The following is a 19,325-nucleotide window of genomic DNA, read 5'->3' as shown; positions in this document are numbered from 1 at the left end:
AGTAGAGAGAGAGAGAGCGAGAGAGAGAGAGAGAGAGAGAGAGAGAGAGAGAGAGAGAGAGAGAGAGACTTGGAGCTACAGTTAGAGAGAGAGGCAGGGCTGTGGCAGCAGCAGCAGCACTGTTGCCATGTCGGCTTATTATAAGCGACTTTGGGCTTCTTTTTCTGTAAAGTTGCTTGTAAATATTGGTAGTTGCGGGTTGTGTTTTTTTGGTCTTGTTTATAAAGTGTACATTGTTTATTTTGGGCTTGCTGTGTAATGTTGTTTAAACCATTGGTTCTCAAACATTTTCATGTCGAGGACCCCCACATGAATATGTATTTGTCTGCGGACCCCCATCTGAAAATATTTATGCCAGGGTCCCCCATACGAGGTTTGAGTTGAGTCGAAAATATTCAAACACTTCTTTGATTTTTTCTTTTTGGAAAACAGCAGAACTACAAGCTCACAACACGTTGGGGTGTGACGCGTTATGAGCTTGTAGATCTGCTATTTTCAAATAGCCGATGCATAGGTTAAAGTGCTCATGTGGGTAACCAGCAGCCTCGCCCCAAAACACGCTCGCCCCCATTTTTTTAGCGGACCTCATCCTCTGTTTTCTCTCTCAGTCGTCCTCAGACGAGCTTCCATTGGAGTCTCCAATCCTTCCGATTCTCCATACACCCGGCCAGCTCCGAAGAGCTTTCAGCTCCCACATCCTTCTTCTGTTTTACTGAGGATAAGTTTAAGGGTAGGCATAGCTTTACTGAGGTTAAGGTTAGGAGGAGTAAGGTTAGGTTCAGGGCAGGCATAGTTTACTGAGGTTAAGTTTAGGAATAAGTTTAGGTTTAGGCCTAGTTTACTGAGGTTACGTTTAGGAATAAGGTTAGGTTTAGGCATAGTTTACTGAGGTTACGTTTAGGAATAAGGTTAGGTTTAGGCTAGCCCTGAAACATGACTGTCATAATCATGATTTCTCCATTTACAACCCGTACATCTACATTACCCCATGGCAACGGATGTTACAATTTTGCAGGCGTCAACAGAAGTAATAAAAAGCATTTTAATCCGATCGGTGGCCATTTTCTCTGTTTTTTCGCCATATGCTTTCAACTACGCGAGCCTATCGTTTGGGAGGTGTATTGCACTCCGATACATTATAACTCTATGAGAAAAAGGCCATTGATCGGATTAAAAGCTTTTTATTTAACAATACGGAAGATACAGGTATTTGTGCTGGGGTGTGCAAAATTGTAACATCCGTGGCCATGGGGTAGCACTTCATATTTTAAATCTGAACATTTACGTAGATGTACGGGTTGTAAATGGAGAAATCCACCACACGCGGTTGAAGTGCATCCATGACGGTTGTGACGCAGGCAGATGACCGTCATGTGAACCATGGCTAGGTTATGGCACAGTTTTACTGAGGTTACGTTTAGGAATTAGGCAGTGTTGTGTTCTACCGTGTTACGCTATATACGTAGTGTGACCTGCAGAAAAATAGCCAAGCGTAGCCCTCTACTAATCATTTCATCCATTGAAAACGCGATAGCGTATCTCCACGACCAAGTGCATGTCGTGCAGGGAATGATTATCGTATCCAGAGGCAGCTCCACGGATCATGTTCAACCCAGATTTGGCTCAACAAAGGGAATGAACTCGTTCTCATGCCATTCAACAAAAATGTGGAATGCCCTACTAAAAGGAGTAAAGGAGTGTAAAACCCTACTCACTTTCAAAACTGCCCTAAAGATACACCTTCAGGAGGCTGCAATTCAAAGATTTTAGGAATACGTTTAGGTTTAGGCATAGTTTACTGAGGTTACGTTTAGGAATAAGGTTAGGTTTAGGCATAGTTTACTGAGGTTACGTTTAGGAATAAAGTTAGGTTTAGGCTAGCCCTGAAACATGACTGTCATAATCATGATTTCTCCATTTACAACCCGTAGATCTACACTACCCCATGGTGACGGATGTTACAATTTTGCAGGCGCCAACAGAAGTAATAAAAAGGAGGCTGCAATTCGAAAATGGCCCCTGTGAAAGTCTTAACTTACCCCCCCAACCCCCCTCCCCGAACTTTTCTTCTCTTGTACATATTTTTCGCTTTTCACCAGTAACCTGTAAGCTGATTGTATGACGTTCTGTATAGTAGTGTGTATATCTGTCTGTCTATCATCATGATTTGTGTGCGTGGGGATCTCATTTTAAACAAGCTTGCTTTATGAGCCTTCCAGTTTAGTAGACCTTGTATTGTGAATTTGTACTTCCATGTCCTGTTGTTCTCATGTCTTACTAAATAAAGTACATCAATCAATCAATCCCTCCGAAATAAAACCTAGAACACACCACTGGAATAAGGTTAGTTTAGGCATATTCTACTGAGGTTACGTTTAGGAATACCAGGTGGCAACCGTTCCGAGGTCACCAGATTTGCCCTGGGCAATTTGTTTTGGGGCGAGCGTTTTGTATGTGGTGGCCTATACAGGTAGTTGCTTCTTTTGGGCTTGTTTTCCTAGATCTGGTTGCTTGTTTCTCTCGCAAAACCAGGCAACACTGAGCAGCAGCAGCAGCGGCAGTCCTAGCAGGCAGCAGCAGCAGCAGCAGTAGCTCGGTATGGAGGAGTAGCTCAGCGACCCACCCGGGTTTACAGCAGCAACGTTGGGGAGTACAAAGAAAAGACGCGCCTTTGGATGAAATTATCTCTAGTAGGAGATCAACGAACGACCTCTCAACGATGACATTCTGTATTGTCGCGAGTATACATTCAGCTTGAAGGGAGATCAGAGCGACACCATAGCGAATTCTATTTATTATTATTATTGGGAAAAATGGCGAACGAATCTCCAGCTAAAAGTCTGGTGGACATAGACCTCGCATCGTTGCGGGTGAGTGGGGTCTTTATCGTTAGAGCATTGAGCTGTTGTTTCATTTTATTTGATGGATCGTGTGCCCGTTGCACACAAAACCAACAAAACGCCAAGAAAAACATAAAAACTATGTCGTTAAGGCCATTATTGTTGACATAATCCCACGGTGTTTTCTTTGTCTGTGTGCGCTGGCATGTGATGATGGGAGAGATGGGGCGCAACCAACCGCCTCAATTTGACTTTCATGATTATGCTCATTTTTTATATTAACATAAAACCAACACAGCAAAACGATCGTGTTTTGTTTGTCAGCCGTTTGACCCGTTTGTCACTTTGTCGTTTATTCAGGATCCCGCTGGGATTTTCGAACTGGTGGAAGTGGTCGGCAATGGCACCTATGGACAAGTCTACAAGGTTGGTCTGAGCGTTCATTCCCTCTGTTGGTGTATAAAGCCTATACGGGTTGTTATATTATATAGCTTGTACAAGCAGTTGTTGTTGTCGGTAAGCGACACCGCCGTGCGGTGGAGTATACACATTAAGCAACGATGATGATAGCCTTCATCTCGACTCTTGGACTGGATTGTATCCACAGTATATGAATGTATCTCCGATTGCTTTTTGCTTTGCACTGTCCAATCTGATTGGCATGTGTTCTCCTTTTTTTTTCTTTTTTCTTTTTTTACAAGCCTCACACAATTCAAGTTTCAGTATCTTTACAAAACATATTATTTCTTAAGAGATCAGAGCATCACATTTAACAAGCGCTTCATAATCGTTACCATGCTGACCGACTTCTGTAGGCGGGGTAACCGGAAGACTCGCCCCAAACCACGCTCGCCCCCATTTTTTCACGGACCGCTCACCACCAGCGAATACTCTTTTATTCGTTTGATTTAGGTTAAGGTTAGGAATACGTTTAGGGTAATAAGGCATAGTTTACTGAGGTTAAGGTTAGGAATAAGGTTAGGCACATTTTTTTACGGAGGTTACGTTTAGAAATAAGGTTAGGTTCATGCATATAGTTTACTGAAGTTACGTTTGGGAATAAGGTTAGGGTTAGCCATAGTTCACTGAGGTTACGTTTGGGAATAAGGTTAGGTCAAGGCATATTTCTCTGAGGTTACGTTGAGGAATACCAGGTGGCGACCGTTCCGAGGTCGCCGGATTTGGCCCAGGGCGACTGTGTTTTGGGGCGGACGTTCTTGTACTCCTGTAGGCTACTATGCTATTAGCCTGTATGCGCCATTGAGTGTGGGTGGTGTTTCATTATATCATTTATAATTAGGCCTTTTAAAAAGGACCATATGGTTTAGCAGAGCAAGTGAAATGGTCGTGGCTGCACGTGTCAATAAGCTGTTTTAATGAAGACATTAATTTATAAATGTACACGCTGGGCTAAATGACATCATTGTGGTTTTAACGGACATGGCAACACTGCCACACGCCCATGTGGAGGGGCTGCCTGGCACAGCTGTCTATGTGGGGCAAATGCACAGCACACATATAGCCTACTGAAGGCCTAAATATATGCGTTTTAAGCCAATGTCATGTATGTATTTGTCCGTTGTCTGTATTATTATTTCTATATTATATTTAGGTTGTGCAGTGGTGTAAAGTAAGTAAGTACAGATTTACCGAAGTACTGTACTTAAGGAGTATTTCCAATTTTCTGCACTTTTACTTCTACTCTACATCTCAGAGGCAAATATTGTACTTTTACTCCACTACAATTATTTGAAAACTTTAGTTAGTAGTTACTTTGCAGATATAAATGATTATATTATAAAACATACATTAACCACTTTAGCTCTATTTTATACCTAGGCTATTTGAAAATAGCTGATCTACAAGCTCACAACGCATTGAGAGCTTGTAGCTTGTATTTTCAAACATTTTAGTACTTTTACTTTTGGTACTTTAAATATATTTTGATATACTTAAAGTATATTTTGGTACTTTAATTATATTTTGATGCCAATGCCAATATGCCAGTACTTTTACTCAAGTAGCATTTTGAGCACAGGCCTTTTACTTGTAACAAAGTATTTTTATATTGTGGTGTTGCTACTTTTACTTAAGTAAAATATCTGAGTACTTCTTCCACCACTGACTGTAGGCCTAAATATGTGTTTCAGCCAATGTCATGTATGTATTTGTCCTTTGTATTTTTTCTATATTATATTTAGGTTGTGTATGTGTTTTCTTGTCTTGACCGTGAATCCTTATTACAGTTTGGTTTGAATTGAATTGATTGTCTGCAAATGTAGGCCTATAAGAAGCATACAGTGTGGATAATACAACCTTAGAGAAATCAGGTGGTTGACTGTGTGCCTCTTTAGCAGAGATTTCATCTCCTTTCCACCAGTGTTGCCATGTTTGAGAGAGTAATAAGCAACCAGGTCTAGGAAAGCAAGCCCAAAACAAGCAACTTAGGCTACTTGAGAACTTTTAAACCTGCTATTTAGAAAAAATCTTGAAATGCAATATGGAATATTTGGATATTTGAAACATTCTAACAACACACATGCTCCCTGGCGCACAACTTTTTCATTAAAATCTTTGAGAACCACTGGTTTAGATTTTTTTTTTTTTTTTTGGAAGCAAGCCTAAATAAACAAGTACACTTTAGAAACAAGCCCACAAAACCGCAACTACCAATTTTTACAAGCGACTTTACAGAAAAAGAAGCCCAAAGTCGCTTAAAATAAGCCGACCTGGCAACACTGTCTCCTTTCCACCGGCTGAAGCAGCCCTACATCACATCCTGTTCTGGGAGGTATGTCTGAGCTCCCATAGCCCAGCTGGTCGGGCTGTGATTTGCCTCTTGGTTGTCAGGCAACAAACCAGTGATTTTGGCTTACTCATTTTTCTATGACTATATATGTGTGTGTATGTATGTGTAGTGTGTGTGTATAGTGTATGTGTATATTATGTTAAGTTTGAAACTCATTCTTAAGGTGAAACTATTTTCATACTGTTAACGGTCATTGGTGGAGTTGAGGCAAGTTCTGTTTTTAAATACGCTACTCTCGTTGCAGGTAGCTACTGTCCCTAGTGCAGTTTTGTACACTGACTGATGGAGATTTATTGCCGTGATTTGTATTATTATAAAACTAATAGGTCATTTCATTTTTTGAAGTGAACCGCTGTGACAACCAGCTCCCCAATTGCAATTGGCCATCTCTCTGGGATATGGGATGTAGACCCCACTCTGCTGTTGCCTGGTAGAAATGGGAGGCAAGGAATTATGTAGCTATATGTCCAGACTTGTTCTGTGCACAAGTTCAGATGTCACTTAACCACTTAAATCCCATATGGGTAACCGGAGTCCCTCAGGGCTTAATAGGCTTAATACTAGTGTATTTTTAGTTTTCTGTTATTGTGGGAAAGTTTTCACTGTGAGCTTGTAGATCTGCTATATTTGAATCGCCAACATATAAAGTGGTTAAAATGATTGTGATGCTAAATTAACTACCGTTGCTGGGGACCCCCTGGAACCCCCCTCCCCCAGACTTTATGTATATTTTATATTATGTTATTTCATATGTTGCACGAGATACCACAGAACACTGGCATACTTCATTTGTGTATATTTAATATTGGATTTTGATATTTGATATTTTAATCCTATTCTTATTCCTTATTTAAAATGCAATTTGTAGGAAGCTTGCAAAAATGATCTCACCCACTCCTTTATGCTCGGGGGGAAACTTGTCATGTTATAATAAGCTGTTGAGTGATGAATATTGAATCAGACCATGATTATGGGCACACGTCAAGTTTACACCCATTGCTGTGATCACCTTTGCTCTGTGCAGAACATCAGTCAGGTGGTGACTGACTCAGAGCACGCCTATAATAGTCTGGGTAGTTTATTATTCACAGTCAGAGGGAATGCCATCACTCATGGAAATGTCTGACTTTCAGGCACACTAGTCTATTTATTTAGTTGTTATGTGGCAGCATACAAAGGAACGTGTTGATTTATGCCAGATTTACACTTGGTTGCGCCCCATGTTGTGCACCAAAATAGCAGCTCTACAAGCTCACAACGCATCACTATACAACAACAACAACAAGCTTGCCAATCTGCGTTTTTTGGTGCATGACACTGGTGCACAACTAGGTAGAAGTCAGGCTTTGCACAATACCAGAACAAAAGTCCATGGGTGAGGCACCTTGACCAGTCAGTGTAGATATACAACATCTAAGCTTGTTGGTTCATTATTCTCTGTTTGACCTAACATCTGATTGGTTGGATTACACTTGGAAGTTGGCATTAGGTTCTGTATTGAGCCAGCAATCCAAATGAGAGTCAATCTTATACAAATATGAAACACTTTCAACTTGATATCCCTGAATCAAGCAACTTAAAAACTGTCGGGGGTCCTCACAAAAGCCAGACTAGACGTTAAAATTACCCCAAACATGTTTGAAAGTGAAATATCCCTTTTAAATGGTTAATAAAATTAATTGATCAAGTGCAATGTGTACTGAAATATCAAGATTTTTATTTTAGCCAGCGCAATGTGATCCAATTTAAATGGGCCCAGGCCCAAGGGATAAAAGAAAATAATTCATCAGGAAAAATTCCTGATGGAGAGATCCTTTGATCGCAAAAAAACAGTAGAGCTTATTTTCACCAGTATGCGGAATGTTGTTTGTCCTGCACCTGGGCACTTGGATGTGCGTGCACTATCCTTTTTATGCACCCAGGCCCAACCGACCCATGAGCTATGACCCATTTTGATCTTGACACCGAAGAGGTTGTTAACGTCATGAGAAAAAAACAAAGATATTGACCGTTAGCAAAACATGCACTAGCTGTGCTGGCCCTGTATTCGCTGTAGGAGTTTGATGTGCCTCAGGTCCCTGTTTTGGCCTCTACTGAATCTCTCATACCTTTTTATATTACACAAACCGCAATTAAGAAAGTGGATGCCATACATGCTTCTCGGCTATATATAGCTGGGCAGAGACAAGTGTCACATCAAATCATCTCTTGCAGATGCCCACAGTGGGTTGGGAAGGCATCCCCTAAGGTCAGCTTTGACTATTGCCTGTCATTAGAATGGAGACACCTTGTGTGTGTGTGTGTGTGTGTGTGTGTGTGTGTGTGTGTGTGTGTGTGTGTGTGTGTGTGTGTGTGTGTGTGTGTGTGTGTGTGTGTGTGTGTGTGTGTGTGTGTGTGTGTGTGTGTGTGTGTGTGTGTGTGTGTGTTAAATGTTGGATGCAATGAAAATTCTGTTATTTTAGTGGTAGTAGATTAGGAGTTATGTGTGTGGGTGTTGATTGGATTGGGAATGGATTGATGTTACGCCTATGGTTCTATGGAATGACCCCAGGAGCAACACCATTTGAAAAATCCTCTGTTCACAGGGCTTTAAAAAATGTTTTGTTGCTTGGGGCAAAGATAACAGCCACATCAAAAGGTTTCATTAAGGAGGAACAAGTGGCTATGGAAATGCTCATATGCTCAAGAACACAAATTAACCTTGACATTTTGAGTCTAGCTCCTCAGGATTCGATGAATCATCTCACATGCCCCAACTTTGGTAGAGAAGGAACAAGAATCTCTCTCTCTCTGTCTTTCTGTGTGTGTCTCTCTCTCTCTCTCTCTCTCTCTCTCTCTCTCTCTCTCTCTCTCTCTCTCTCTCTCTCTCTCTCTCTCTCTCTCTCTCTCTCTGTGAAAAGAAAAGAAAAAGATTCTCTTTCTCTCTCTCTCTCTCTCTCTCTCTCTCTCTCTCTCTGTGTCTTGCACACTCATGTACACTTGATCCTCAGCTTTTCCTCATTGGTTGGGGTTCCCTTCAAATAGCGAATAGCTGCAGAGTGTGACTAACAAGGGGTGCTGCAGCTGTGAGCTCCAACCGCAGCTGTTTGGATGGAAAAAGAGGGGAGGAGTGGGTGAGGGAGAGAGAGATGGGGCGAGGCAGACTGAGAGAAAGGCTCTAACCCCTCCTATTCACAAAGGTGTTTTGTTTTAGTGGCTTGAAAGCCCTGCGGGAATGCCATGCATCCCTCTCGCTGTAAGGGTCTTAAAACATGCAGCCTGAAGCCGCAAAGCCCAAAGTCAGCATGTAAAAGTGGGAATCCCCACTACAAATTCTCTGCGGAAATTGTTTAACCCGATTAAGAATTGCTGAGGGGGATTTAATCGACTTCTCTACTTGATTCTACAACTGTCATTGTCAAATACGTTCTTTTTTTCTTTTCTAAATTAAACGAAATGTTCATTGTGGTATCCATGGCTTGCTTATTGTATACGTGCTGTATAGTGGAGGGCGAGGGGAGGCATTGCGAGTTAGATGTGAGGAAGTCGCAGAATTGTGGAAGTCATTAATATAGAAGTTTGTGGCTTGGCATTGCTCCCCAGATTGCAGACCACACAGTCTTGTTCCTCTCTCTTTTTTTGCATCTCTCTCCAAAGAGTTGGGCCCATGTGGGACACAAAGGTACAGGCCTTGAGTCAACAAGTGCCGAGCGAATGGTGTGTCACTGACATGCTGCCCTATAAAATAACTTCTCAGAGCGGCAGAGTGCATATGTGCTGCTATATTGATACGCTTGCCCTTCAATCTATCCTCCAAGTAAGGAATTTGTTTTAGGACTTGGTTCAGAGGTAACCTAACAGAATAATGAATGCAGGACTATGGAAAATGTAGGCTATTAAGGATATATAAGACGCATCATTGTAGCGGAATCCTGTCTGCCGTACACACTTTTAGCATGTTAGATTAAAATCCTCATCTGACTGCGAGATGTGTTTTCACCATCTGGACCGCCCGTGTACTGCTCAGGAATGTCTTTACAGTGCTGGCGTCTTCTTCGCTAATTAATGACATGCCGTTTCCATCATTCCAACAGTGAGCTAAAACTAGCTCTAAGTTAACCTAGGCCCTAATGCCCTCAAATCAATGGTTTATACGTTATGAACATTTTGAAAAAGAGAAACACGCTTTATAATAGGTTTATAATAGCCCTACACAGTAAATTCCTCACATTTATCCATTTGTAAAATTAGAGTGTACACAAGGAACCAAATGTACACATTAACAGAGAATTTTTCAGTGTATGTCAATATATCAGCAGCAAAACTCTATAGCTCCTTGGCCTAACATCTGTCGTAAAAAACAAAACAAAAACAGCTGCTTCGTGGACAAAGGGTTTAGTTTGTCAAAGCAGGGTCTTTGTTCTCTCTGTTCCCTTACTGAGGTTATGATTGGGAAGATGAGAGTTCTCCATGCCACTGAAGTACAGTAGATGTTCAGGGTGTGGCTGTAGAATGCTGAGGTTTCTCCTTGCTCTGAATCCGCACCATCAGACTTTGACCCTCCCGTCAAGAGTGGTCTCGCTGGCTGATACAACATCTAGTTCTCCGATGTGATGGACATTTTAAAAAGAAAAATCATCCTGAGGGGGAAATTACTTTTCTGCATTCAGATGATGAGCTCGATGGGGAGCTGTTAGGATCAAGGGTCTTGCTCTGGGAAACTTTGACAAGTAGGTAGGCGAGCCGAGGGTCGAATCAATGCCCACCACTCGGCTATGGCCGCCCGTTTGAATTGCTTTCTACAGCTTCACCCAACTGTTGGCTATATGAGCTCAGAGGGGGAGCTCATATAGCCAAGCTGTTAGGGCCTTAGGGGTTAATTGTCTTGCTCACGGACACTTTGACACATGCACTGGGTGAGCCGGGGGTTGAACGGCCCACCGGCAAACCCTCTGATCCGCAGACCAGACGGCTTCTCTACCCACTCAGCTACTGCCGCCCATGAATCCTGAAGGTTCTGTTTTTGGTAACGGCGACTTCTACACTCCACAAGCTAAAAAAATACTGTATTTCCTCACAGGTCCATTTGTACACCGGTCTGAGTTAAATGAACACTCAGGATGTTTGCAGTGTATCCTTTATATCCATCCTAGTTCTATGATAAGCTATTCATAACCGTGCCTGCCTAGCCCCCACTCAACTAAGAGGAGGAACTACAAGCCTGTCAAAAGGAATAGTCTCATGCAAAACTGGCTGACCAACCTTCCGGCCATTCAAGCTGGAATGTTAGTCCTATCTACCATGACCTTTCAAAAACAGAGGAAGTATAAAGTACCGCCACGGCCGACAACAACAACCAACACTGTGAGAACCTGTCTCTCTCTTGACCACTTTGAACCTGGTGGTCTCCCTATTTTGGGCTAGTCATTATCAGTGACATTTTAAAAACTTCTCAAGAATGGTGAAAATAGCAGAGCTACAAGCTCACAAGATGCAACAAGTGTTGAGCTTTTGATCAGCTATTTTCACAGAACGACAGCATTACGAGAAAATATAAAATGGTGTTTAAGTGAATAAACAATAAACAGCATTGGCTTCTGTTTCTCATTGTTCTCAATCAAAACCTTTTGATATTATGTCCAAGTACCCATGTTATTTGTATGCATTGAAATCATCAAGTAGAACATGATGTGCATTTAAAATGCTTAAAAAAAGTTATTTTTTAATTAGAGATGAAGAGAGACGGGTGGCGGGGGCAGAGTGGAGGCAACTCATGAGAATGTTTCAAATGTGTGGTTGACAATATGCTATCAGTTGAGCTACTCGCGTGACACAGTAAAATCTTCTGTATTCATTTATTTATCTATTTGTAACTCTGAGAGTTTACAATGGAAACCAATGTGAAGGGTCCATTCGGTTCTATTTGTTAAACTGAGGATTTTACTGCAGTTTTTGAGGTGTAGATAAAACGCAGTTGTCTTGTGAGGGGTTTTGTCCAGGGGTGGTGGTGTTAAATGCTACACCATCACTACAGGCTGTTACCTAAGCCCATTCCACGTTCTGCTGTTACCAGCTTGTTTGGGAGTCCCAAACAAGCTGGTTTGGGACTCATAACCAGCTGTAGGTGTGTCATACGTGCCTTACCACTTAAACAACATGCTGATACTGATATTTGGACGTTATGACACAGAACCGATAGCTTAAAGGGAAACTTGGCCGGTATTTAACCTAAATCTCATTATTGTGCGTAAAGAAATACCTTATGTCTTATGTTCCTCGATAGCGTGAAACGACATGTTTGACACTAATGGGCATACACTAACACATTCTGCAGAGAGATACACCAGAAGACATAGGGTATTTTTTGCCACACTGTATTAATCTCACATCAGAACAATAGGATTTAAGTTGAACATGGGTGAATATTTCCTTAAACAGAAGGGGGAGGGACTTTTGCCGTGGGCTGGATTTAGGTGCGCGATGGTCCCCAGTACACAGCAAACACTGTATACAGCCAAAACACCAGGTCACTCCATTAGACTTAGTTAGTTACTGTTTTTATTGAGAAAATAGGACCCTCTCCTCCCCCCTGTGTCTTTCCACTTCCCGGCCCACCCAGGCATTCAGGCCCTGAGCCTAGCCCTCGTAACGGCCTGCTGCGAACACAGTGCTGCAGCCAAAGCAGGCCTCTACTCATTTTTAACTACAGTCCAACCCAACGTAGCCTGACCCAACCCAGCAAACAACCCCCCAGCTCTGGCTACTTAGGACTGATCCTCACTGTGTGGAATGTAAGGGTTGGGCTGAGTCCACTGGAGGAGTGTGGGGTGTGTGTGTGTGTGTGTGTGTGTGTGTGTGTGCGTGCGTGTGTGTGTGCATTGGGGGGGGGGGGGGGGGGGGGGACAAGCAGGGAAGGCCAGTGGTCAAGAAAAAGAAATAGAGCAGATGACCAAGAGTGCAAAAGAGCAGTCAGTGCAAGAGGTGGAGTAGAGGAACACAGTAAAATCGTCAGTGTTAATTTACGGGTCCATTTGGTTCCATGTCTCTTAACCACAGGAACCCTGGTGTCCCTATTCTGGGGAGAAACAAAAATAGCTGATCGGCTATTTCCGCCAAAGGCTCTTGGTGTAGACTAGAGGGACATACTGCTAGCAGACATAACTATAGAGCCCCGGGGGTCCCCGTTCAACTATACGGTTTAAGTGGTTAAATTAACACTAAGAATTTTACTGTGGAGGTCAGCCAAGCATCCCTCCGTCTCAGTGTGGATCACATGACAGGCTGAGGCACAGGGGAGGGGGTTGTCTGTGTGGAGTAAACATGATGCTAAGCATCATGGCTGCCTTAATCCCCCGCCATGAGCCGGCACACGCTGTTAATCAGACGAGGATGTGATAATGAGACATAACGGCACAGGGGGAGCCGAGGAACAAAATGATAGAAAACTATTTTTGTTTTAACACACAATAGAAGAGTAATAACGTTTGTATGCTGCTGTTATTAATAACCCCATTCAAATTAGCGCACCGAAGTCAAACCACAGAAAAAATAGAAGTGTCACAGATTAATAAGGTGCTCGGGTGAGCAAGATCAAGATGCTAGGATAAAGCAACGTTTTGGTTTACACCGGCCTACAGTTGATTTTTTTCTTCTTTTTCTTTGGCTTCTGTTTCATGTTATTTTCTCAGGTGTGTTAAAAAAAAGGTGCCTTTCGGCCGTTAGGCTCCTTCCAACATGAAAGCCCACTGTACCCCCAGACACTGCCGGGCCTCCTCCCAACTGTCCCCATCACCTTGGACTGTAATCATTAATGATCATGTATTTGTATACGTGTACGCAGCAATTTAGAGGCAATTGGACAAGCGGTCTGCTGTGAGACACCTGACAACTAATAATAAATCCCTACCTTCTTTAATTGTATAGTATAAGATAAGATTTCTGTATTAAATTCAGTGGCCGTTTCCCCAATATGCTTAGTCGGACATATGATGATGTCGCCTGCCGAAAATAGCAGATCTACAAGCTTACAACACGTCATGGTTGCGACGTGTTGTTAGCTTGTAGATCTGCTGTTTCCGGCATGCGACTCCGCTGTACATTACAATAATGTGTAAATCAGGCTTTATTCTGTCAATGTGCAGACTCCCCCTCCACGTCCGCTCAGGACTGACGTGAACTGTATGCCCTGCATGACGTCTTGTTGCCCTTCTCCCTAAGACCCTTCCCCCCATACCTCCCCCCCATGACCTATGACCCCCCTCTTCCAAAGCCCTGAGGTCTGGTGGTTAAAGGTCATACCCACTATCTCGGGGGCAGTGCCTAATGAGCAGTTTGTGGCCATGATGCGATTGCCTCTTTCCCCCTCCCCAATGACAGCAACACAGTCTCACACACGCTTGAATAGTTCATTTATGACCACATAAATACAGTACAAGCATTCAAACGAGAGACACGTGCACGCACAGAATGTTCATGTTTTCTCTCGTTCTCCAAATGGACCAAGGAGCAGCAGAAACATGCGCTCCCACACCCTGTTCAATAGAATGTATTACAATATAATATTGTTCCTGGAATCGGCATTCAACTCCTTTGTGGTAAAAGAGAGGAAAGAGTGGAAATGGAACCTTCTGAACATGTCCAATCTAATCATGAGACGCACACACACACACACACACACTGGGGTGGATTTGGCGATCTCTGTGGCCGGTGCCCCTCCCAGCATTGAGCCCATGGGCTGTACAGAGTGCTGCTGATCATAATGGGATTAATAAACACAATGAAGAGAGACAGACAATATGTCAGACAATATGGACCCATCTTATGGTCACTCATGTGACACACAGACACAAGTCCTCATGCTTGCAGATGGCAATTTCCACCCATGTATGCATGTACCATTCTTAACATTTGCATTCCATAATGTCAGTTTTATTATCTATAAGTTATGATGAACCATTTATTTTCATCTCATTATGCTGGTCGCTTATATCGTTTGCTGCTCGAAGATTATCTACTACGGCACAGTGTCTTCTACAGTCCAATTTATACTTTGTTGCATGCCAGACGGTGTCGCGTGCCCGAAATAGCCGATGTACAAGCTCACAACGCGCTGCACCGTGACGCGCTGTGAGCTTGTAGATTAACTAAGTATTTTCACTGCTCGACTAATTATTCATAAGACAGTTGGTTAAATGATGCACTGACTCTGCTGCAGTGTGGTGGTGTGTGGACTGATGCTCACAGACAGAGGGACTCATTTTAACAGTGAGATATAGATAACATTTTAATGTACTCCTAAAAGAGCTGCACGAGAGTGTGTGTATATATAGAGGCCTAACATATATTGTGCATATATTTATATAGGCCTACATAGTATATTTATTTCTGTGTGGGTTTCTGTGAAAAGCTGTTGGAAATATTCTTCGTGCTTACCCATGGTCAGTTTTAGATTCTTGCCGCAAGAGAGACGGACATACAGGAGAGTGTGTGTGAGTAGTATTCTTCGTACATAGCCGTCACTTTTAGATTCTATAGTGTGTTGTCCATTTTAAGCATGTTCTTCTCATGCTCTCATTCTTAGTCTTTCTGGATAACAGAGTAAGCAAAAGTGCCTTAAATGTAATTTGGAAGAACAATATGTGTGTGTTATTGTGCCACTTCCTGAAAAATAGTATTGTATTCCTTTGGAGGAACTCTTGTTCCAGCGTAAAGGCTTCATTATGTTCCTCATGAAGACTCCGCTTTTATTTTGTTGCGGTCGTATCAATCGCGGTGTAATAATCACATTGGTAAGCAGAATTGCTAGCACACATGTTGCTATTTTTCCATGGTTCCAGACAGAATGAGCTGAACATAACCTTTATAAGCCCGATGTATACTTGGCTGTACAACGGAAAAACGGGCTTGTAGATCGGCTATTTTGGGCACCTATAAATTAAGCATTAGTTAGCATTGAGATTTTAGACGATGAGATAGATGTGTCGGCCCAACACACAGCCATTCACCACTTGGAGGTCTTACTATCATCACCAGGGATCAACCTCGGGTGGCTGTAGCTTAGTGGGTAGAGAGGCCGTCTGGTAATCAGAAGGTCCCCGCCCGGCCCACCCATGTCTACGACACCACTAACAGCTCCCCCTCCCGAGTGCTCACCAGGACCATCTGAGCAGCCATCAGCAGGTTGAGACTGAAACGGAATTTCCCCCACGGTATTAAGAAATGTCTCCCGTCCCTTCTCACTACTCCAACCCGCCTATGAGCACTCATCCTAGGCATGGTGAGGTATCATGGTCACAGTGCATGAATCTTTCAGCGTGACACCCTTTTTTTTGGGTAGATAATCAACAATCGCTTGTTTACCCAGTGACTTGGAATGAGTGACAGGTTATTTTCGTGACATTAATCCTGCAACACTGTCTATATTTCATACACACACACACACACACATACAATACACAACAAACATGGGCACAAACCTGTTTGAGCGCACTCAAAGTGTACACTCGGTGTATCACACAGTAAAATCCTCAGTTAACGACATAGTCTTCAGTTCAAATTCAACCAAATTATGGACACTCACTCACAGGTCATGTTTTTTAAGTAAAATTTCCACGTGATCTTTCTGTGCAGTGTGCAGTTGTGCACGTTCATCGTGTTCTACAATTTAAGATGCAGTAGTGCCTGTGTCAGTCAAATTCTCTCTCTCCCTTCTCTCCCTTCTCTCACTCTGCCTTCCTTTCTAAAGTCAATGGTATTGATTTTTCCCACAAGAAGTCTTTGCTGAGAGTTAGCTGCTCAGTGATGTCCTGCTACAAGGCTAGTTTGCATCTGAGACAAGAGCCCCTTCATTCGGTTATCTTTGACCTCTCTCTGACTGATAAAGCACACTGAAAGCCTCTTGTCTGGAGCCAAAATGGCCACTGCTGGCTGGTTGCTAGTGTGGTCCACATGTGCTCAGGGTCGGTATGGGTCGGGATGACATTAAATGAAGTGAGGGCTAACTTAGGAACTCTTTTATGCATTTCCTTAATCCTGCTTTTAATTAATATTTGGGTACTTATCGCATTTGCTGAGAAATAATCAAATGTGTGGTGGTCAGTTTTTGTCTCTTGACATTTCCTTGACACCAAACCTAATTACAAACCAAACTTGGCAAAATATGTTATTGTTTAATTTGGAATATTCTGCTTTTGTATGTTTTGGACAAATGAGATTGATTTGTATAGATTGAACTTGATGTTTTTTTTTAATTATTTTAGACGCACAATTCCACTGTGCCCACGTGTCTTTTCCTCTCATTACGTCTTTACTCTTCTCGTGTGTTGATGTGATACTGATGACAGTCTGGCGCAGTCCTTAATCCATGGCTATGTCTCCCGTCCCCAAAGAATCCAGTGACAGCCAATGAAGCACTAGACTAACACAGCTACATAATTACTAAATAAGTACTAGACAGACCAATGTGCCTTATAAAGTGCAACCCAATCTGCACGGAGGCTTATAGGGTCTTGAAGAGTCCAGCCCCCTCTCTCTCTCCATGTCTGGAGAGTTAATAATGACAGTTGTTGGCCTGTCTGAGCTTCTCCGGGTTTAGTAGAAGGGAGGTGGTGTAGGGTGGGGTGGAGATGGAGGGGTACATGCACGGGTGGCCATCTGGACTGGAGAAACGGGGAAAACAAGGTTGCACTCTGTGGGTGCATATAACCATGGAGAGATAAGGAGTGGTAGAACTTTGTTGTTTGTTTGTTTTGAGAAACTACTTTGTTGAACAGTCTATAGCGGAGGGTGGCAGGAAAGGTGTGTGTGTGTGTGTGTGTGTGACCCCATACGGCCATGCACGTGTATGGGTCATACTCATTCGAGCTCACACAGTCACAGATATCATGGTATTTATGCAACTAAATCACAGAGTCAAACAAACTCCCCAAGGAACACACTTTGGTTCAATTTGTCGCACTAGACTCATTGTTAATGACAGTTCAGTGCAAACACAGCAAAATCACACAATGTGAACAGCCAGAGAAACAATGCTGCTAACAGTACAGATTTTAGGCATGGTTAAGTTTTGCACTTTGCTGAGCCTGGAGAACTACTGAACAGTCCCGACTCCAACCCTAGAATCCTTTAAAAGAAAGAAGGTAATTAGTGAGAGGATGAGAATCACGGGTTCACTTCAAACAAGCTTTTTTTGGGGGGGCGCCTGGTATTGATGTACAGTACTGTATGTGACACCTCAGTGTTATATTCTACAATAACTTTCTGCGTCAGAGTGAAGTCTCACGCCGTCACTCACAGTCGCACACAAAGCAAATGAATATACAGTAACATCCTCAGTGTTCATTTATCCAGTTGTAACTCAGAGAGTGTACAAATGGAACCAAATGGACTCATTATGGGTCCATTGGTTCCATTTGTACACCCTGCAAACTCTCTTAGTGAGTTACATTTGTGTATGTTTCTTTCATTTTATCTGTCTCTTCTCCCTCTCTCTCTGTCTCTCTTCTCCCTCCCTCGGTCTCTCTTGGTTTCTTCATCACATTCCTGCCAACAATCCCCCCTCCCCGCCGCCCACTTGTTGCCAGGCGCCCCATCTGCCCAGCAGCATCGTGTTAAAGTCGTGTTTTTCTTTTCCATGGCAGTGCTGTGGTCTCTTCTCGTCAGCCAGACAGCTGCTGGAACTGCCTGACTGAGTGTCAGCCTCATTATTAGCTTTTGTTTTCATCTGGTTCAAAACACCGGGAGCGCACACTGTGACTGTGGTCAGTCACCTGACCGAAACACAGCCCCGCGATTGGTTTGGCTGCTTGTGTGCCCTCTGGTCACCTGACCGGAACCCACGTCCCTGATTGGACCGGAGTTAAGTCGAAAGCATTTCCTCTTGTAGCCAGGCAGACTCAGTATAAACCCCTGTGAGAACAGAGAGCTTCAGAGCTTCAAACGCACATATGGAGTTGAAAGAGACACGCACTCTCTCTCACACACACACACACACACACACACACACACACACACACACACACACACACACACACACACACACACACAATCTGTTTAGCAGCATTCATGCTCACACATGTACACACAAATGACACAAAAACACCGGCTCAATTGTCTTACATACACCATTTTGTGTACACAAACCCACCGTTGTCAGGTTATAACTTTTAATATAGTGGTCTAATATAATTTGAATAACTGACAAGAACAGATTTTCTTTAGCTTGATTTGTTTTACAAGCTTTTGTAAGATTGTCATTGTTTGGGTGTCCAGAAGGATAAACCAAGCTTACCTTAGGAAAATCAATGTTAGATAAGCTGTTCATGTAAGCCCCTGGTTGTAAAGCTAAATGACTGATGGTTAAGAACCAAATGGGCCCTTACTGGTTGCTTTGTTAAGTGTTGCATATCTCTATATTCCAATAGCAATCATTGCTATATATTGTTTGTTCAATAACAGGGGTGTTCCGGTCTCTCCAGCTCATTACCAATTTTAATTTATCCAATCAGAAGAGACAACTCAGGATACAGGATAAGTGAAAATGGAAGTGATGAAACCAAACAACGATCAGACAACATTGGAACTGGAACACTATAAGATTGAAGCTATTAAATGATCGTTGTGGGGTGCTCTCTCCTGATTGGATAAAAGCGGTATCTCACCATGACAATGTGTATTTTATTGTTTATTAAATAGCTGGA

At 42.8% G+C, this 19,325-nt stretch overlaps 1 protein-coding gene across 6 annotated transcripts in view; it reads left to right on the top strand.

Annotated features, from left to right (window-relative positions):
* The first annotated feature begins 2,583 nt into the window (after nucleotides 1–2,583).
* LOC311064970 (mitogen-activated protein kinase kinase kinase kinase 4-like) overlaps nucleotides 2,584–19,325 on the top strand; it is a 107,403-nt gene continuing 90,661 nt past the window's right edge. For all 6 annotated transcript variants that reach the window (XR_014602774.1, XR_014602775.1, XR_014602776.1 and 3 more), the window contains exons 1-2: nucleotides 2,584–2,870; nucleotides 3,201–3,266. Coding sequence is in view for 2 of the 6 variants with exons in the window: in XM_084085059.1 (XP_083941185.1) it covers nucleotides 2,814–2,870; nucleotides 3,201–3,266 (123 nt within the window). In the remaining 4 variants the exon portion in view is untranslated. The remainder of the gene's footprint in view (nucleotides 2,871–3,200; nucleotides 3,267–19,325) is intronic.

The sequence above is a fragment of the Gymnoscopelus microlampas genome (assembly GCF_963454915.1).
Source record: "Gymnoscopelus microlampas genome assembly, chromosome: 17".
Lineage (NCBI taxonomy): Eukaryota > Metazoa > Chordata > Actinopteri > Myctophiformes > Myctophidae > Gymnoscopelus > Gymnoscopelus microlampas.
This window is presented reverse-complemented; position numbering and strand designations above follow the sequence as displayed.